The sequence below is a fragment of the Colletotrichum lupini genome, chromosome 8 (assembly GCF_023278565.1).
Source record: "Colletotrichum lupini chromosome 8, complete sequence".
NCBI lineage: Eukaryota > Fungi > Ascomycota > Sordariomycetes > Glomerellales > Glomerellaceae > Colletotrichum > Colletotrichum lupini.
Genome location: NC_064681.1, coordinates 3,060,678 through 3,082,284, shown reverse-complemented (window position 1 = coordinate 3,082,284; position 21,607 = coordinate 3,060,678). Strand labels below are relative to the sequence as shown.

At 40.7% G+C, this 21,607-nt stretch overlaps 3 protein-coding genes across 3 annotated transcripts; 2 read left to right on the top strand and 1 right to left on the bottom strand.

Annotated features, from left to right (window-relative positions):
* Positions 1–53: 53 nt before the first annotated feature.
* Positions 54–2,990, top strand: CLUP02_15407 (uncharacterized protein; the record flags this gene model as incomplete). Its single annotated transcript, XM_049294331.1, has 15 exons — positions 54–190; positions 262–323; positions 450–634; positions 819–877; positions 933–956; positions 1,010–1,091; positions 1,150–1,214; positions 1,297–1,453; positions 1,497–1,667; positions 1,724–1,746; positions 1,815–1,934; positions 1,979–2,101; positions 2,188–2,435; positions 2,514–2,567; positions 2,638–2,990. The coding sequence occupies 15 exons, from the start codon at positions 54–56 to the stop codon at positions 2,988–2,990; spliced, it is 1,863 nt and encodes a 620-aa protein (XP_049151477.1).
* Positions 2,991–19,426: 16,436 nt separating this feature from the next.
* On the top strand, positions 19,427–19,981 carry CLUP02_15406 (uncharacterized protein; the record flags this gene model as incomplete). The annotated part of the gene is made up of 2 exons (XM_049294330.1): positions 19,427–19,705; positions 19,790–19,981. 2 exons carry the CDS (start codon positions 19,427–19,429, stop codon positions 19,979–19,981), a joined length of 471 nt encoding a protein of 156 aa, XP_049151476.1.
* CLUP02_15405 (uncharacterized protein) lies at positions 19,541–20,053 on the bottom strand (the record flags this gene model as incomplete). Its single annotated transcript, XM_049294329.1, has 1 exon — positions 19,541–20,053. The coding sequence occupies one exon, from the start codon at positions 20,051–20,053 to the stop codon at positions 19,541–19,543; it is 513 nt and encodes a 170-aa protein (XP_049151475.1).
* Positions 20,054–21,607: the final 1,554 nt, after the last annotated feature.

Below are 21,607 nucleotides of genomic sequence, written 5' to 3'. Positions count from 1 at the left end.
CGCATGTCAGGACGGTGGAGCCGTCGCAGGCATTCGTAACATCCCCACCGCCCATGCGCGCGCGGGATGATGATCACGGACCGAACAGTCCAGAGTTTGGCAGAGTGTTTGAGAGAGAGAGAGAGAGAGAGAGAGAGAACTCTGGCAAGTTTGCCAGTGGCATTCGAGCCATGGTCATGCTGGCTCGTTCGTACGTATAGGAACTGCATTTGAATGATGAACCGTTCGTGGCCGGGTATGGACAGTGTACGACCATGAAAGAAAAAGAGTGGTCTACGAAGCAAAGGCTTCCTGGCCAAGTCTAGACGCTGGTGAAGTCGGATGTGCGTCATGTTCCTGTCCGGACCCCAGCATGGCATTGCGCTCTGCCCATCGTTATTGACGAAATGGATATTCCTCGTCTTTCGCTCGGTCGATGCAGGACTTATCATTATGCTTGTCTCAAAAAGGCGGCCTATCCGTAGCAAACTTTGTTGATACGGATGTTGGTGGCAGGCCGCAGTCCTGGGATTTCGGCGCAACCGCTCTCAATGCAACATCAAATGACACTGATGAGGTGCTTTGGCGTCTGATAAGCGCGCTTTTGGTCCGAACCCCACGAGTCCATCAATCTGAAGTTTTCGGAGAGTTCGTCGTGGATAGGCCTTAGTGCAGGCAATTAACGGTCTCTCCGAGCACCCATGACGACGTGGGGCCCCTTCCGAACGCACAGCACGACCTCTGAGCCCGCAAGCTTGAAGCAATATCTAGCTTGACATCAGGGATATCGTGTTCTTGGGAGCTTCAGGAAGCATCGCACTGCAGCCACCTGCGCGCAGGCCGAAGGACTCGGCCTAAGTCTTTTTTCGAAGTACACCGTAGCTCACCCATCTCGACCGTGAGCCATCATGTGACGTGCGTTCCATGAGAAGTCAGTTGACCGCCTCCCGCAGACAGTTCTGGGTATTATCACCAGGGTGAGATCAGATATAGGGGCCCGGTTTTGAGGATTCCGCTGCAGGACAGCAAGCATGAAGATCGGCTCAAACCTCCCTGTATACTGTAGCGACACGGGGCCATTCGGTACCAACCTCCCCAGGCCCCTCTACGCAGTCCCTTGTCGCTCAATTTTAAATTCGTCCCATCTTCTCAGCCAACCAAGATGACAAGGATGTCACCACAAACCTAAATGAGGCTCACCCCATGTATTCCCTAGTAGGCACACCTGCCAGTGGGTAAGAATCAATACCTGAAGGACTGCGATTCTCCAATCACAGTGTTGGTAGGTAATAACTAGCGCTCTTGACGTCTCCCGAGTCCCGTATCGTCAGGAAGGATAATACCTAGTGATTTCGCAACTGGCATTGGCGCCTCCGTCAGAACTAGTGCATCTCGTCTTCGGTGCTCGCAATGGGGCGGCGGGGCACCTTCGGGCGATCTGCATCATGATACGGCAGGCAAGCAGGACCGTAGCGTGTGTGAACCTGTCGCTATTCCCAGCTGGCCGGTACTGGTAGCTGATTAGGCGAAGGCCCTTTTCGGCAGCGTCGCCCGCAAGTGCCGTCGTATTGGCTTCTGTATCCGTCATACAACAACCTCAGGGTCGCTGCATGGACCCTGTTATTGAGCCTTTTATGAGCGAGACCGTAACAGACACTGTTACAGCGACCGCCACCAAGTCCTTGAAGGTCCCATTGTCGACTATATCCCAGACTCCTATTGTACGGATACGGATCATGTACAGCAGCCCATTGCTGCTGCTACTCCGTAGTCCGGCTTCCAAAATCGAATCGCCCTAGAACCGTGGCGCTAGGAACGTCTGATCAGAATAATAGGATGGCCAGGTATTTCATCGCTGTCCAGGTTCAGACGGCTCCTGGGACGCGAGAAATTCTCCGGCTGGTTGCATCAAGGTTGCGCATGAATCTTGCTCATATGACGCTTGCCCTGATCGCGTGCACAGGTATGGATGAACTCTTAGCTGCGAGGGATCACAAAGAGGTCCGTGGCAAGTAGAAGATATCCCCCGTGTGAACGTCGCGCCTCTATCATGCATTGGCCCTACCCACTCCGGTACATTGCTTCCTGTGAGGTTTGAGCAGTATTGCAATGGGTCAAAGAAGTAAGTTTCAACTGGGCGGTATCCGTACGGGTACCTACCCTAGGGCAGGCAAGTGGACAAAACAAGAGCGGGAAAAAACAACGCAGGTCGCGATGGAGAACAATACCTGACAAGGCGACAGCCCTTGTCATTTGCTTGACTCGGGTGAATGGCGGTCAACCTGAAAGACGGTATCTGCAAGACAGCAGAACCGCTAGCGGTGTTACCATTTCGGCTCAGTTGCATCAAGTTGGCTTGAAGTTTGCGACTCAAGTTGCCGCTTGCCTTGAGCACCGTCAACTTCAGTCGTCGCAGGAACCACCTCCACGCCTTTTGGACACCCAAGAGAGAGACGGTAGGTACTACTTGATGCTTTGTAGCAGCCCGAGTCTTCGTGGAGTGTAAAGAGAGATTGACAAGAAAGCCTTGACAGGCTTGGTCTGGAGTCCGTGGGCGCTTGTGATGTTTCACCCAGCGCTATCTCTAGGTGGGGTAATAGGGTAGGTCAGATCGGAGGGGATATTGCATGAATAAAGGCGACCGGTCCGTCTGAATAGTTTATGGGTTGGGTGCCTCGAGACTGGCCAGCCCGCCTGGTGGGTTTGACTGCCGCCTCGAATCCGACCCATCGTCCTCCCCAATCGCTGTTTCTGCCAGTTCTCAGACAGCCGTTCAGTGCCTTTGCATGCCTAGGCAACTGACGAAGATGAATTCTGGTATTGGTGGACAGGACGTTAGTGCGTTTTCCGGAAATGCCAAAAGTGCAACGTCAGCGAGATGTAGCCGTATTCGTAACAGAGTCGTACAGACGCTGCAAGACATCGCGAGGGGTTCCTTCTCGATCCGCGACGAAGCTCTTCTACCGGAACAAGGCATACCCCGCAAGGTATTCAGTCAACTGACGAGCTGACGAATGGAGGGGTACTCTCGGCCATGATAGCTAAGATCAGGATATCAGGGCTACTATTCGAGGTCCTTTGCGCATAGGGCGTTGTGGCGAGGCTTCGGACTGCGAGAGCGGTGGGGAAATGATCCAGGGCAGATTCTAGAGGGCGAGCCCGACATGGGGCTTGGCGACGACGGTTAGAGGCTGCGACTTGTTGTGCCGCGGGTCGGGGAAATCGAGTACCGGAGAAAAAAGATGGGATGACAAGTTTGACAGGGGACCCGTTGTATTGGCAGGGCCAGGAATCTTTGAGCCTGGGCCGAGACCTAGACCTGGGGCTTCGTCCTTGCCCACGCAAGGGTTAGGTCGGACCTGGGGGCGTGAGCGTTGTTGAGGTGGACGTACGCGTAGCCGTCGCCGTACAAAATGATCGAGCCAAAAGGTAGAGCTTGGTCATGGGTACGGAGTAGCTCATGATGCTCGTCTTGAAGGTGACCAAGGTCAATCGGACTATCGGACTCGGATAACCCTGTTTGCCTGGGCACTTTGTAACCCATACTACTCCGTACCGTGGGTAGGGAGTAGAATGACAAAGTGATTGGAGGCTGGAGCGTGGTAGAAAGATAGGTTTCCTGTGAGGAGTCGACAGGTGCAGGGCAAGGCAGGCAAAGGCGGCAGCGGTGTTTAATTGATTGCAGGATGTGAGCAGCGAGCCAGGCTGACCACCCCCCGTCGTGCAGATAATTCAGTACTCGGCCGAGTGGTGAGGTTTGTTAGGAATTCAGGTGAGGTGGAGAAAGTTGGGGGTCGTGGCCGTTGGCGCACGATTCAGAGCTCGTTGTCGGCAGCGACTGGAAATTGGACGAGATGAATGCACCCCAAGGTTCCCGGTAGGGCTCGTTCGGGCAGAGTGAGAGTGCCGGGGAGGTGCTTGCATCTGCATCCGTGGACCGTAGTCCCTAGTAGGTATCCGTACTCTGTATCCATACGGCGAGGAAGCTATTTTTGATGGCAAGTGACATCGGGAGAGGGGACGGAAAGTCCATGACGAATGCTGCATTGCTGGCTGCTACGAAAGCATGGCTTGGCAAAGTAGCTTCGAGTCTTTGAGGTAGGTGAATGTTGGCGTGCGGCCGCAATGGCCCGTGTCGAAGGTGTCTACGGTGGTGGTGATGGTGGTTGGGAGCATGGTTGAGCTGGCTTGGGTGTGACGACAAAAAGTGACGATGTGTGGCTGGTATCTGTCTGAACGGAGTGCAGAACGGCCTGATGAAAGAGCCTGAGTAAGCTTGACAGTCAGCGAGGGATGAGCAAGGTGTCGGAAAAGATGCACCGGGGAGTTTTTTCCCTGATGTTTTGCGGCTTTGCCCCAGAACCCCAGTCGCCGCGCAAATTGTGTCCGAGATGGCCAGCATCAAACCGGGTCTGGGGTGTTTCTCTCGGAGCATTTCATTAAGTTGGATTGGGATTGTCCGACGTCCGAATGGGAGAACCTGGCCATTTTTTATTGTTCCGAGTTGTTCTTCTATTTTCTTTTTTTTCTCTTGTCAGGTGTTGAGGCCTTGGTAGGGTTCATCGGCGAGGTAATTAGCTGACTACTATCCGTACTCCGTACCGACTGAAGTGTAAACCGGCCTAGTCCTGGTCATGGGAAATGCGTTTCTGGCCGAATTCTCGTCGTCGATGTCGATGGTGGGTGGGAACAAGGTATGCGCCAGTCGAGCTGTGAGCACGCGAAAGACCATGGAATGTTCCGGATGCCGTACCTTGGAGACTTCCAAGATCTTAGATAAGGCACTTCAGGTACCTTGGGTATCTACCCCGTACCTTCTCCAAGTCGAGATACCACCGACTGGCAAGACTACCTAAGGTGGCAGTCACGCAGTCAAGTAGTCTGGCAGGAGAGCCGTTACGGCACTGGGGGAGGTGCCTTCTAGGTTGACTTGCCGCACCCGAGCAGCCCCGCGCTCATCCACCAAACCGACGGGAAGCTAAGACATGGGAAAGTGCCTACCTTACCCAGGCACACAGACAATTGGAAGCCATATTCCCAGGTACCTTCCTTGTCTTACCTAATCTTCCGTCTCACATACGAAAGTGAGGTGGTCATCTTACCTCCTGGGTGCTCCTTCCGAGCCTCACCAGTCCCGTTGGTCAAGGCAGGCAGGCACGTAGGTAGGTAGATAGGTAAGTAGGAAGGTAGGAACCTGTATTACCTTCCATCGAGATTTGAGCAAGTCAATGACAGGGCATCACGGGAAGGTGGGCGTCCTCAGGTGAGGCAGGCGCGGCAACACGGCTCAATATGTGCTCCTTCTCCATTCGGATGTTCTAGCCAACATTGCATCGTACCTAAGCTACCTGGCTGCTGAAGGCTCACCAGCACCCATCGTCCAGCCCATTTTTGGCCTGATCCATCATCACTCTGCCATCATCCTGTGGCCTGTCATTGCCATCGCCGTCCCATGTCATTTCTCATCTCCCATTGCCTACCGACATTCTCCATTGAAATCTAGCTTGCTGCTTGGGTCTACCGTCTTCCAACCTCGTACATGGCGTTCCTCGGGGCGGATCCATGTGTGTTAGCAACCCCGCCACTCTCACCGAAGCAAACTGGGCCCAACATCATCAAATCGTCAAAAGTTATCAACCGCCAGCCCACTCACTCTTACACGCCCACTTCTATATTCAGCCTCCAAGACCGTACCGTACCCGTACGAGGAATATCGATAGTCCATCGCCAGACCCGCCTGCATCGTCCCCCTTCCTCTCTCCATGGGTTCCTTGGAACAACAGAGCGATCGCCATATCTTGCAAGTGGCCTTTCGTCTAGACTTGTCTGCACATGAGAATTCTACAGCTTGCTGGGCACAATCGCCACGGCGAGCCTACGATCGTCCTTTTCCTCCTAGTTTGTCGGTTCAAATTCGGTCTTCCCGTCCGTGTCCGACCCATAATGCACACACAAAGTACAATCAGAGTGAGGGATCGCATTGTGACCAGGCCGTTCTTTGGCCAACCTTCGGTACAGCTCCTTGTCATAATCTGTTTCGACTCTCCAGCATTTTAAAAGTCTTCGGCCGTCGCCGCACATCGTCTCCATTATCGATAAATTATCAGCCTGGTCCCGGACCGCTGTGGGCACTGGCGGCACTTCCGGCCTTGTGGTTCAACTGAGCCCTCGATGCATGTCGTACTGCGACATGGGCTGCTCGGAATAGAGGAAGGAAAAAAAAGGGCGAGGATATTCTGCCAGCAGCTCCCGCTATTCTGCCACCAAGTGTGGCTGCGGCAGGCCCTACCTCCGACCACGGAGCCCAGCTGCCCATACCCACCCACTTACCTACCTACCTACCTACTTACTTATAACTATTACTTCGTTAACCTCGCCGTTATTACTATTATTAATTAAAACTATTCTTAATATTAATATATTATAAAAAGAGAATAATTATAAAGTTAACGATCCTTTTATTTACTAATATATTATTAATTATAGTAATTACGGTTACGTAAAGTATAACTACTTATTTTATAAGTAGCGCTTTTTTAGCCTATTTAAAGCTAGAGTAGTACTTAACGAGGTTACTTATAAAACTAGCTTCGTAATTTAAATTATTTAATATAAGCCCTTTACTAAGGTACTAATTATTATTACTTATTATTATATTTATAGCTTATATTATAATTAAAAACGGTAACGCTTTATAAAGTTAACTTATTTAAATAAGTATTATAAATCTTTAACCTCGTTTATAAACTATTATTAGTAAATCGCTACTAGCTTTTCGAATAGTAATTAGCTTTTTTATCCCGTCGTTAATAACTTTTATAACTACTATAACTACTTATTTAGTAATATTAACGCTTTTATATATTATTATTGCGCGCTATTACGTAGTAAAAAGGACTAAATCGTTAATGAATAAAATAAGGGTATTTAACCTATTTAAATCCTTTCGAGCTTGTAGTTAAAAAGTAGCGATTATAGCAGTATTATTACTTACAATATACTTAATATATTAGCTACTTACTACTATAACGAATTAAGTAATAGGACCCTTATTAAGTAGTTATTTAACTAATTATATAATTTAATAAAGTACTAATACCGCTTTTAACGTAACGACGCGGGCTATATTATAAGCTTATTTATTATACCTATTACTATAATTTCCCTATTTTAATAATATTTAAATGTTTATTAATAAATTCTATATATAAAACTAATTAATTTAATATACTATTATTTAATATTTACGGAGTAACTAACGATAGTTATATTTTTTAAGTTACGAGCTACTTTTTATTTAATAAGAAAGAAGCTAATTATAATTAAGCTATTAACTAGCTATTAATATTACTCCGGGCTTACGAAATTCCTTTTTTATAAGTTATATATACGGATCATAAGATTACTTTATTTAATATTTTTAATAATAATACCTAATTTAAAGTAGTATTATACGTATTTTATTATTAATATGTTAACTTTAACGTATTAGCCTAGACTTAGCGTTATTTTAGCTTAGTTACGAGGGACGAGATTAATATAGTTATATATAACCCTTATTTTTAATAATTCCTTATAAATTTGGGTAATCTCCTCTATAGCTAATTAATAATTATATATTATAACTAATTATTTAAATTTTAGATTATTAAGTACTTTACGGTAATAGTTAATTATATTATTAATACTTAGCTTAAGCCGTAGTACGAGAAACTCGTACTTATTTAGGTTAACTAAATTAAGTACTTTAATTACTTAATTATATTAATTATTAAATCCTTATACGCGAGTATCAAAATACGAGTTTATTACTATATAAGCGATTTTAAAGCTATATGTAATAAATTAATTATTTTCTAAGTAAGTTAAGTAGCTATAATTAGCGCTTATTAAACCCGTTACTAAGTTAAAGTATTAAGTATTATTATAGGATTATTTTAAAAAAAAGTACGTTTATATATATATTATAATACCCTTAAGTAACTTTTATAAAAACTTAGTATACTAAGTAAATAACTAAATTTAAGTTTATTAAAAAAGCCGTTAAAAAAGTGCGTATATTACTTAATTCGAACTACTTATAAGCTACTTTATTATTACGTTTTTAGTAATATATTAAGGACGGTATTTTAATATTATTAAAAAAGATCTACTTATATTAGTTCTAGTAACGCTTAAAGCTTATTACTAATAATAATATTTCTATTCCCCTACTTAATCCCCTATAAGTCTAAGGTAAGGGTCGCTTATAGGGCTTTATAATAAGTATTATAATAGTTATAATAAATAAGTTAAAAAAGCTAGCTATTAATCGAAGTACTTCTTCTAAATAAGAGCTTTTTATATTTAAGTACGAGGAAGTTACTAAACGTATAAAAGTAATATTATTATAAAAGGGATCTCGAGGTAGGTCGGAACGCTATTATATTAACCTAATTAACTAAAGACTTAATATAAAAAAAGAAAAAATAAAATAGTAAGTAAAAGTTAGTAAGCTAGCCCTTTAGGCCTAGCGATCTAGCTCGTTACGTAACTATTAAGAGCTTAGCCTTGTAGTTTAAAGCTAAGCTATAGGGCCTATGGGGCCCTAGTATTTATTATTATAATATTACCCCCCCCTCTATACTAGAGGGTACTATCTATAATACTAAAAAATAAACCTTTAAATTACCTTTTATTTTAGTAAATCTATAGCTATAATTACCGCTATTATATTATTATTATCCCTTAGTAATAGTAAATTATTAATTATAACGGTTTTTATTTATATATTTAGGTTCTATAATAAGCCCTTAGTAATTAAGTATTAGTAATAGAATATTTAGAGCGCTATTAATATATACTTAAAGCTCTTTATATTATACTAAGTCGGATCCGTATTATACTCTTTTTAATCTATTTAATACTATAGTTTTTTTTTATATAAGCGTAATTTAATAACTTCTAAAACCTTATACTCTAGTTCGCTATTATTATTAATAATTAGTAATAATAGGTCTTAGTTCTACCCGGGTAGTAAGTTATTAATAGCCTTTCTTAGTTTATTTAAGTAAAAAACCGGGTATACCTAGCTATTTATTAATAGTTTTATAATTTATATACCCCCCTATTTAGTACTAATAATAGGCTATAGCCCGGCTTATAGCTATTATAGTTTATTTATATTAATAAACTTTTAGTACGAGGTATTAATAAAGACCCGGTTTCTTAGCTCTAGGTCGTCTAGGCGCTAATAATAATTAATATACTTCTTATATTATACTTAAGTAACTTTTATATTACTCTTAGTAATCTCTTAGGCCTCGTATATCCCCTAGGCTATATACTACGTATTAGTACGGTTTAGTTTTTTTTTTATAAAGCCGAATTAGTAAGTTTGTTTAGATTAATTAAAAAAGAGCCGTAGTTATTAACCGAATTTTATTTTACATAATAATAGCCCTATAGTCTTACTAAGCTAAGTAATATAAATAAAATTAACTATAAGTAGTATATTACTCTAATTATTTTAGTATTAGTTAATTAGTAGTTTTAATTATTATAAGATATACTAATTTAGTACTTTTATTTAGCCGTCTATCTAGGGGTAGTTGGTTATTAATAACTATAGCTTAACTCTATAAATTTTATAAAGCTCTTTTTAAAAGTTAAAAATAAATTAGGGGCCTTGGTTTAATATAATAGTCTTTAATAGGCCGAGGATAGGTAGTACTCGTTCGTAGAATATTTAGTTTATATTTTTTATTATAATAGTTTTATAATAAGAAATAAATATTACCCTCTTATTTAAGTAATCTATTATTACCTAAATATTATTAAATTCTTTTTAATTAGTAAGGATAGTTATAAAATTAATAAAAATATATTATTATAAGTAGTTAAGTATTAAAAGTAGCCTTAGCTCCCCTAGGGGCTTATTATATAGCTTTTCTAATTAGTAATAAGTATAGTAGTTCCGTACGTATTAATAAATATTTACCGTTAGGCCCGGCTAGTAATACTATTATTTAATTATTTTTATAACCTTATTATACCCTAAATAAATAAAGAGCTTTTATTTATAAACTTTATAAATAATTATAATATAAAGGTTCTTTTTTTTAAGTACTACGAGCTTCTTATTTATTATTAATAATTTATTATTTTAAATAAATTAATACTCGCGCCCTTTAGTTATTAGCGCTCGTATTAGTATAAGGAATACTATAATAAGGTTTTTATTAAGTTTTAAAATCTTTTTTATTAATAAGTACCCCTAGAGCTCGTTTTTTAATAAGAATAAGCTAATTATAAACTATAATTAACTAATTATAACGCTTAATAGTACCTATAGCTTTATTATAATATTAAAGGATAATAGTCTTAGTAATAAGAGGACTTAAGTCTTATTAGCCTTTTTTAGTACTTACTAAGTACGGATATCCTCTATTTTTTATAATAAGGTATTAATTAGTACGTTTTTTTTCCCTAAGTAATAATAAATTTAAAAATTAAAGTTTATTAATATACTAACTTAGCGGGCTTATTATAAGTTAAATAAGCGCTTAGTTATAAAGAATAGTAGTAGCTAATAGTTATAATAATATTAAACTTATACTCGTAACTTATAAACTCCGTGCGCTATTCCTTTAAGTATAGTATTATTATTAGTATTTTTTTATTATAAATAGTATAATTAAGCTTTACGCTACTTAATATTTTTAAATAGAAGGTTATTAAGTACTATAACTTATTATCTTTTTATTATTATAATAGCGCTCCGGTATATATTAAGTTAGAAACGTCGGTTTTTAGCTACGTTAATAGCTCTAGCTTAAAGTAATAAAAGATTAATATTAATATTAATACTAGTTTTATAGCTTTGAAAACTATTTTATAGTTAGTACTAAAATTAAAAAGAACTCCCTTATTTATTAGTTTTATAAGGGGCCTAGCTAAGTAGCCGTAATCCTTTATAAATCTTTTACAAAAGTTATAAAACCCGAGGAAAGACTAAATACTCTTAAGTAATATAAATAGCTTTTAGTCTCTAATTATAAAGACTTTCTTTTTATTAAGCTATATACTTTTTATAAAAATTACGAAGCCTAAGTACTTTATAAAAATAATATTAAATTTATACTTTTTAATATTTATTTATAAACTTACTTTTTATAAATAGTTTAGTATTTTAATAACGTACTCTTAATACTAAAGGGGGTTATTTAAAAAAATTAAGATATTATTTATATATATTATATAGAAGTTATCTAAGTACTTTATTAATATCTCGTTTATATATTATTAATACGTAATAGGCCCGTTATAAAGCCTAAAGGGTATTACTTTATATTTATATACTTTATAGTAGGTTCTAAACGTTATTAAGTCCTTAAAAGCTAGGTCGAGGTAAATATAGTAAAAGGCCTGCTTAATATTTAGTTTAATAAATACTTTTATTTTACTTAGTCTAGCACGTATAGCTTTAACGAGGTAATGCGGGATATTCTTATAAAGAATATAAAAAGTGAATATTCATATAGAAGCAAGAATATATGAATATAGGGGAAATAAGCGTATATAAAAGAGGTTTTTATAGTAAAGAGAGTAATATAGTTGAATTACTATATGAGAAGTTGCTTGCTTAACGAAAGGTCTAGGTAGGCAAATACACGCCTACATATAGGCATAAAAACCTCCTACTAGAATATTCCATTGCTTATTAATTATGATATAATTAATAAGCGTATACGTAAGTGAATGCGTAATCGTAGTACGTAATTCCGCCTCGAGTAAATTCTAGATTATTTAGTTACCTTCCAGTACTTTCCATTGCTCACGTAAGCTTCTATAAGCAGTATTGCTTACATAATCAATACCTATAATAATCTACAGAAGTCGTAGATTAATATAGTATATAGTTTGCTTACGTAATATTGATAATAAGGCGAATAATAAGGTAAACAAAGTTACCTTCGTAACACTTAGCTATATAAGGGTCTTATTAATAAATAATAATAAGTAGCGGTCTTTTTTTATAACTTTATTTAGCTTATAAAAATTAATATAAAAGCGTAGATTATCATTATACTTTTTTATAAATAGCGTTAATAACGTAAAAAGAGTATTACTTAGCTTAATAAATCCCTTTTATAAATACTTTAATAAATAGGCTCTTATAGCCTCTAGCTCTAGTACTAACTATTTATATAAAGGGTAATAAGTTAGCTTCTTTTTATTACTATTTAAGAGCTCGATTTTATAGTTATATAACTTATAAAATATAAATATATTACTAGCCGCTTTATTAAAAACGTCGGTTTAGGGCCGTAAGTACTCCGGTAGGTTAGTTATTATAAAGTTATAAATAACTTAGTTATTATTATATAAGGGGTCTACCTCCTCTTTCTTATTTTTTATAATATAGTTTAGTTTATAAAGTAATATAGAGCCTATTTTAACGTCGTTTTATTTTAAGTTCTTTTTAAATACGGGGGTGCTAATAAAAATAATATTTATTTATAACGTTATTAAGTATAGTTTTTACTATTTAACCCTCTTTATAAGGGTAATAGTAGTACTATTAAAGGTACGTTTTATTTTCTTCGTATCCTTAGCCTTATTTAACTATTATATTTAATAAGCTATCGTTTTTAATAAGCATAATAATATCCTAATTAGTATACCCTTTACTTACTACTATTAAAGCTTTTAATTATAATAAGTTATATTTATTTTAAATAGGTCTTATTAGTAATTAGTATCGATTTAGTATTATACGTTAATAACTTCTGGGGTATATAAGTCCTCAATATTTTTAATAATAGTAGAGGGCGTTTTTATAATAATAAGTCCTTAGGCTATATTAGTTATTAATAATAAATATTAGGGTTTACCCCGTAGTATTCGAACTACTTCTACCCTAAAATTAAGTTATAGCGGCCCGTATTAAACTAAAAGAGGGGTACTTTTAAAAGGACTTATTAATTAATATATAAATTAGTAGTTTATATTACGTTAGTATTATTTAATCGCTCTTTATTAAACTTAGTAATAGGAATTAAGTATAGTAATTTATAAAATAGGGCTACGTAGAATTATTATAATAAAGGGGTTACGTAGTTATTTATAAATCCGTACTTATTAGCTCCCGTATTAAATAAGGCTCTTAAGTAAATTCTATATTTATTAAATACTAATATAAGCTTTATTTTACGAGGCTAACTCCTTATAAGATCTTATAAGTTTACTAAATTAATTATTAATTTTCTATTCTTTTTATATATATTCCCTAATTAGGAGTTTACTTTTACTAAGAAGTCTAGTTTTTTAAACTTAAATCTATTTTAATAAGGCCCGTAGTAACGTTAATAGCGGCTATAGTAATCTTTAGTTTCTTAAAGTAGTTTTTAAAAATATATTTAGTATTATTATAAATAAAATAAGCGCTATTATCCTTAAGCTTTTAATATAAGGTTTTAAAAATCGTTTTATAAATAGAGATATAACCTTAGTCCTATTTAGTACTTTTAGTACCTTTATTATTTTCGTTATTTTTATTATTTTTATTATTTTTACTTAAGGTTTAGTAAGTTTAGCTAGAGGCCTTAATTACGTAATCCTTTATAAAAGGGGGCTATATTACGTTAGCTAGCTAAGCGACGTATTTAGTATATTTTTAGAAAGTAGCCGTATTATTTAAATATTTTAATATAGCTTAGTTACGAAGATATATAAATAGCTTATTATAAAAACGGCGCTTTTATTAAGATTCTAAAAGCTTATTAATACGCGCGAGCTTAATAAATATAGAGCGCTTTTAATAAACGTTTTTAAGTATAATTATAAATATATTTAGCTTATAACTAGCGTTATTTATAATAATCGGGCTAGTATAAGCCGACTTAAGTTTATAAAATAATTACTTAGCTATAGTAATCTTATTTAAAATTAGTAATAAGTATATAAACTCCGTAGTACTATTTCTAATTTTATTAATAATATACTTTAAGTAGTACCTATCTATATTATAATTAGCGTTCTCTAAGCGCTTTATAATATATTAAAACTAGTAATTAAACTTAAGGCTAGTATTATTATTTATAAAAGTAAGTACGTTAAGTATTTTTTAAAAGCTATAAATAACGGGATAAAACGAGGTTAGAATAGTCTTATAGCTACTTTATATTTTTAAATATATTAGTTATTATTTTAATATATTAAGGGTAATAATATTTTAAATAAAGCTAGCCTGGGAGCCGTTCTCTAATTACTTTAACTTTTTAGTTATAGTTATATTACTAATATAGGCTTAAGTAAGGGCTTCTTTTATAATACGGAGCTTTATAATAATAATATATATAAAGTCGAGGTTCTTATAGGTTATTATATATAAGCGCTTAGTACTATTACTTAGCTAGCTAATAATAAACACTAGGACCTACTTTAATTACTACTAAGTAATACGTATTTCTAGCTATTATTTAATCTATTTAAATAGGGTTTTTTTATCGTTTTTAAAATATAGCTCTTAAATAAGGTCGAGGTTAATATACTACTTAATATTTTTTTTAAAAAGGATATTATTATAAATATAAATAGGTAAAGTAAGCTAGTTAATTATATTATTAAGGTATATTAAGTAATTAGCTTAAGTAATAAAAAGTAAAAAGCGCTTTATTAACTAGTTAAATAGCGCAACTTTTAAGTTAATAACTAGGAGCTTAGCGCCTTTATTAGGGCTTATAACGCTTTATTAAGACTTATAAAAATAGTAACTTTATTAAAAGTTATTAATATAAAAGGAGACCTAGCCTCTTTAGCTATATTTTCTAATTATTACGTTTAATAAAAGGGGTATATATTTAGGGGGTATTAATTATATTACTTATATATAATTAATTTAGTTAGCTATTACTCGGCTTTTTTATACGCTTTTTTAATAAGAGTAGCTAATAATTAATTAATTAAGATATTATCGTTCTATTTTTAAAAAATAATTAATTAAGTAACGTTAAGTAATATTATAAAAAGGATCTCGAGGTAGGTTAGAACACTATTATATTAACCTAATTAACTAAAAACTTAATATAAAAAGGGAAAAAATAGAATAATAAATAGAAGCTAATAAGCTAGCCCTTTGGGCCTAGCGGTCTAGCTCGTTATGTAATTATTAAGAGCTTAGCCTCGTAGCCTAAGGCTGAGCTATAGGGCCTATAGGGCCCTAGTACCCACTACCGTAATAATACTTATATTAGCGTTATTATTATTAATAGTACCTTTAGCGCTAAGTAGGGCTATTTTTACTTAATAAGGCCTCGAGATTATATACGATTTTAATATATATAAACTTAATATAAAAATATAATAAAAATACTAGTGGGCTATTATTAATAAAATAATTAACGTAGTTAACGGTAATATAATTAATTTTATAAAAGCTCCTTAGCTACTAAAACTTATAAAGTCGTAATTTTAATTAATTAGTAATTTTATATAGTTAAACGTATTATAAGATCTAATTAACGAGGATTACGCTTATAATATTAATTTTATAATAAAAAGCGAGATAGATAGACTTATTAATAAGTACGAGGCTAAAGTAGAATACGAAGCTAAAGTAAAGAAAGTTATTAAATTATAGGGTATAAGCTATATAAACGTAGTTATGAACTTTACAGGAGGGAAAGTTAAAAAGTTAGAAAATCTAAAAAAAATAGTCTATCGAGATAGTGGGAGTATCTATTGATACTGTGTATTAATACTATGTAATCGATATTGAGAACCGCCCGAGCAACTAGCAAAGGCAGAATAAAAAAACAAATAAGCTATATAAAGTAATTAATAATTAATTAGGTAGTTAATTAAGTAGTTAATTAAGTAGTTAATTAAGCTACTTTATTAATTATATTAAATTAGGCTAATTCGTTAATTACTATACTTTTTATTAAAATAATTTAATTAATTATAAGTTAATTAACGGCCTCTAATTAGTCTAATCTATTTAAATACTAACTACGTAGAGCCTAGCTTATATATATACCCGAGACCGGCGGTCGTGTGGCAGCCGCAGCCACACTTAGTGGCAGAATAGCGGGAGCTGCTGGCAGAATATCCTCGCCCAAAAAAAAAAACCAAAGAGTCAAAACACGAAGAAGGGGGGGGGGGGGGGGAAACTCTCCGGAGCGGAAGCAAAATCAAGCATCCAGGGAGGATACCTTCTCGGCTTCGGAGCATCTGACTTCTTTGCGTTTCTGTTCCCGCACCGCATCGCATCGTACCCGCCCGACCAGACTCTGCCTCTTCATCGCCGTCGGGATTTTGACTCAGTCCCTCATCCTCGCGAGCATGATTGAGACCAACACCTGCAGTGCACCACCCCAATGCAGACTCGCAAAGTCGGCTATCCCCTGAGTTATATTAACCCAATTTAATCAAGCAACTCGAGCCATGGCAGACGGTCTGCTGGCCACCCGGGGTTTTCTGCAGCTTCTTCTTCAACAACGTCGCAACGAACCACGTCTGGAGTCCTGTACAACCCGCCCGCTGCTTAACGGACAAGCCAGGGACTGGCCTGACCTACCTGGGCTTGCCAAATCCCTACCCTTGTCTCCGTCCGACCTCCACCATGTCCGGTCCATGGCGGAGGGGTGTGCCTTCGCAGCCCTGGCCTAGTCGCCAGAATCCGAGTGGAACAGGAACCCACTGATACCCATCGAAACTGCTTTCACTACCTACTGTGTAGGAGCCACCGCCTTTCCCGTACGGTACTGTAGCACGCTGCCACGCACGACGGGCAAGATATCCACAGCTCACCGTTCGGCCTGCACCACCTTCGATTCGCTGGCCAGTGGCGACAACTGCCATGACATGCCACGTGCTAAAAGACTACAATACAGGCTCGGCGCCCAACATGGCTGCCCACATCTATCCCGTCACGACAGTGTGCCTACCGCGGGCCAGCCGTTAATGTGAAAAGCCAACCCACGATCGATGGGTATTTACAGCTGTGAGCGAAGAACCACGGAGAGCACGGAACGCGTGGAGGAAGAACACCCAGAGTCTGGCAAGGGTTATCCCCCGGTACAAACTGGAAATTGAATCCCGTGGCTCTGGAAAAGCTTCCCAACGTCTGGAGTTCAGACGACTTAGGGACTAGGCCACCGAAATAAGGTCCCGGTCGCATTGACAGTAAGCATTGGATCTTCGCTGTGGCAGCCGTCCAGTATCGCGGGATACTTGCTGAGACACACCTCGGCTCAAACATGACACAACCGCGAGTCGCCCTCGAAAGCGGGTCAGTCTCAAAAAGAGCCAGGACGCCGTTCCTCAAAATTCCCCAATGGTCAGAAGTTCAAAGTTCGATCTCCTGTTGATATGGAAGCGACAATCTGTCGGGAGTCACAGCGCGCACGAGTAGGGGCTACAACGCTGGAAGCCGCATCCATCGTCATAACCGACCTCCTGGAGCGTCTGTAACATGGATAAAACTGGACCGACTCCGCTGGCGCTAGTTTCTACATGACATCCACTAAACTGTGCGACTGAGCAGAGCTGCGGATACAGGTTGATTTCCAGGAACAGCTCTGGACCTTCAGTCGAAAGAGAACGAAGGGGACGCAGATGATCAAACACACGTCACGGGAACTTGGATCGTCGCTCGCAAGTCCGAAGCATCTCAAGGTAGAGCGGCACCATTCAGTACCTTAACACACCGAGCTCAATATATGTTGGTGTTTCTACACCACTACTAACGGGCTGTTCGTACGGATAGCTGTCTGTAGTAAGCTTGCCGGCCCGTGGAATCAATACCTTTGTGCTTCCGGATTCCGGCTGGTTCCGCCTCAAAGGTATGGATAGTTTCCCGGCCATCGACTTCGAGCTATAAGCGACCGACCTCGATGATCCAGGCGCGGCTTGGCATGACCAGGGCTTCCGACTGGACCATCAGACGAAGAAGGGGACCTTAAACCCAGGGAGGCATACGGACCGGGGTCAGGATGGAATAGACCACCTGCGGCGTGTGCGGCAGCCGACCGACCAGGGCCAACCTAGCGCCTGCGTTGACAATGGGACGCAGATGCCAGCCGAGAGCACTACAGATCGGCATTCCTACCTTGCCCCAAGTGAAGCTCGGTGAGCACCAAGGCCGGATCCAGACGTCCAAATTCCCTGTGCTAGGACATCTCGTCTATGGATGAGAAGGAAGAGGAGAACGAGGCTCGTCTATATTCTAGCATCCCAAAGAACCACGGTGGTGAGAGTAAATATCCCGAATCAGTTACGGGCACCTTCTGGGTGAGCACATGACTCCATATCGACTTGACACACCTTTCAGTGTGGCTCAGTCGTCCACTAACAAGATGCAACCTAATAGTGAGTGACCTCACCGGCTCCATATTGGCCTGGCTGCCGGTGTTCTGCGTGTGGGTAGAAGCAGCCAAAAAAGCCGAGCCGCATGGATTCCTGGCCGACCTTCGTTCCTCGAATGAAGCCAATCTTGTTCAACTGCATGGACTTCGTCTCACCGAAGAACGGGTTTCTAATTGTTCAGTACAGATACACTTTGCTGATACTGAGGGCTCGTGTATTACGAATATATACCAAGACAAGGTTATGACGATGGCGACAACCAAAATGGCAATGAGAGAAGCAATTAGACACCTTCAGATGAACGGCCGGGAAAAGGGGAGATAGATGCACACTATGCGAACCCGAATAAGCCATCCTGCGTGGCATGGAAGACATAGACCGATCCCTCACACAGCCGGAACGATGTCCACGAGGTTTCCCAGAGTTGGACCAGGGACGGCAGTTAAGTTGATCACACCGTCACTGACCGAGCCCTACAGTATGCAATGCGCCGGTGTAGAGTAACGATGGCAGGAAGACTTGCTAGCGGCACGAATCAAGGTTCTTCTGGGCCTACGGTCTCAGAGAGGTATGCCGCAATCAAAGCCAGCAAGCTGTGAATTATCAAGTGTTGCCTACCCCGTACGAACCTCAACGGTTATTCTTTCTAGCACCCATGTGCCAGGGTCCCTATTCGGGATGGAACTTGAACATCAACACGTCCGAAACAGGCCGAGGGTTGGGCCTTGCGCGAGAACCAGGCTCGCATCTCGTTGGTGGAATTTTTTCGCGACAACCCCCCGGTAGGCCAAAATTCGAAGGACACTAACAACAGCTGCTCAGCGAAAGTATCGACGGGGCAATCGTGTCGCACGTCGTCTCTGAGAAGGCTACTGATCTGACGGCTCGCTGGGCTCACAGATGCCTGACTTCATCGATTCCTGGGCACCCACGCAGATGGTTGGAAAAGATACGTCGTACGGGGCCCATTGATCCACTGATTGCCAAGAGGATTGGGCGAACGGGAGGACATGAGGAAGCATGACGCGAACAACCTGCATACGACCGATGCATGGACGCTTCGTCTCGCCCCCAAGTGGTGTTGAGGTTTTTCTGCATGAGTAGTGGAAATCGGTACTCAGCTCCCACACCCTTGCAAGCAACTCCCCAACTCGCTTCAGAGTTGTTGTGCTGGAATTTTGCAGCTCGGGTGCTATGCGGACAAGAAACCTTAGACGGACAGTCCCCATCGCAATGCTTCCGCGATGCCGGCACTTTCGACTACCTCGTCTTTGGCATCTGGCCGTTGAGCACGGATCCGGCAACCTCGACCATCGGCTATCAAGCCCTCGAGAGACTGAGTGGCCAGGTCACAGGCCAAAACTTGGATTGCCATGTGGAGAGGCGAAGTCATCTGGTCTCCGCGCATAGCCGAAAGCTGCACCGAGGCAGGCAGGAGTGGCAGGACATTCACGACTAGCAAACAAGGCCAGACCGCCTGCTGGAATCGATTCCCATTGCTCTCTGTCGGCGGCTGCCAATCAGCGAGGCGGCCTTGAGGCGAAGGGCGAGCCGCGTCGGGCAAGTGGGCAGGTTCCAGAACATGGCAGGCCGCAAGACAGGGCGCAAGGCAAAGAAAAGGCACGAGAAGATTCGTGGCAAGGCCACCTGAACTTCGCAGGTTGGCCTGGCCCTGCGAGAGAGGGGAGATGGGGACGAGATGTATGAGGGACGACAGCCACATCCACTTAGACCGACATGAGCATTTGCGGGCAATTTACCATTCCTTTTTAGAGGGGGGTTGCCGGGCCCAGAAGAAATCGATGAACTAACACGTCGATTCCCTGGTTAGCGGCACTGGCTTGACGTTGACAGAAACACACACACACACACACACACACACACCCATACTCAGACATAGCTGGGGCCGTTCACGCTACGAATGAACCGACGCTACCTTATGTGCGGTACGGTCAGCTCGCCCGCTCTCGTTGAACATGACTCCGGGAGTAATAACTTGGGCTACCGCGAGTGCCAATGATGCAGGATAGCGCGAACGCGGCGGCGGCAGTAGAGCAGCTCTGACGATGCACTGTTTCCTGATGGTGTGGTCTCGACATTGACCGGCCCTTTTGCTACGGCTTTAGCACCGCCTCTGGGCTTTGCCTTTCCCATGCAAAAAAAAATTGCCAAACCGAATTGGGCTCATCCCGCATAGCGTGGGGCGCTGCATGATTCCTGGGTGAAAACAACCAAGTTCAATGGCGAGTGGCATTGGCACCAGGCCAGGGCCACGGTATCGACTTGGCCACGCTACTATGGACTGGAGATTGGAATCGCATATCCGACATCTAGCATCACGTTGCTAGTATTGAGTGGTATCAGAGCCACACAGGGATACCGCGAACTCCCCCTTCTCTCTGCGTGCTTCATTGCCATCTTGACAAAGGCATACCGAAGTGACATTTTTCATGGTCTGCTGTGTACCTCTGTAATCACGATGCATGTCGGACGAGATGCAGACGATGGATCTATTAGGCAGGTCTTCTCTGCGGATGTGATGCAAGAGGTAGGTGACCAAAAAGCGACGCCGATGAAGTTCACGATTCGATTGGTCCGTGGCCCATGTACCAATCTGGCGACTTACTCACAATACTTACTGCGTACGGAGTATCAAACACGTCTTTCTCACGTGGCGAGCCAAGACTAACGAAGACCATCACCCGTCCAGCGACTGCGAGGCAACATAGAGTGTTCGATGCCGAGTTGATGGCCACGGTTTACGATTATTGGGTTGGGCAGCGGGGGGATCATCACGTCGAGTTGTTCTTTCGGAGGCTTCCATCTCGGGCGACCTGCCTTAGTGAACTCCAAGCCCCCAGCCCCGGTGCCGTACTAAGGCAGGGTAGGGTGCCAGACTGTTGACTTTTGAGGAGTAGGGGAGGCGGTGGCGGCGAGGGTGTCTTTGGCGAGAACCGGGTGGGCAGCGCACATACCAGGACAGGCCTGGTAGTTCACCGTTGCGACCTTGGCCCAGTTGATATATCGTACCTGGCACCCATCAGAATGATTTCCTTTCCGAAGCGAAGAGCGCACACGACTATGTGGATGAATGGACGAGCAGAGGGCCAGCAACAGACTTGAAAGGCATGACCTTGTTCGGACCGGTAACGCATGCAAAACGGCTAGTGCCCGTGTTGGCAGCGTACGGGTACCTCGGCCTCGTCAAACCTAGGGGGAACAACCGGCAGAAGAAGCAGGTTGTTGTGGGTATTATACCAGTACAGCGGCTCCCAAA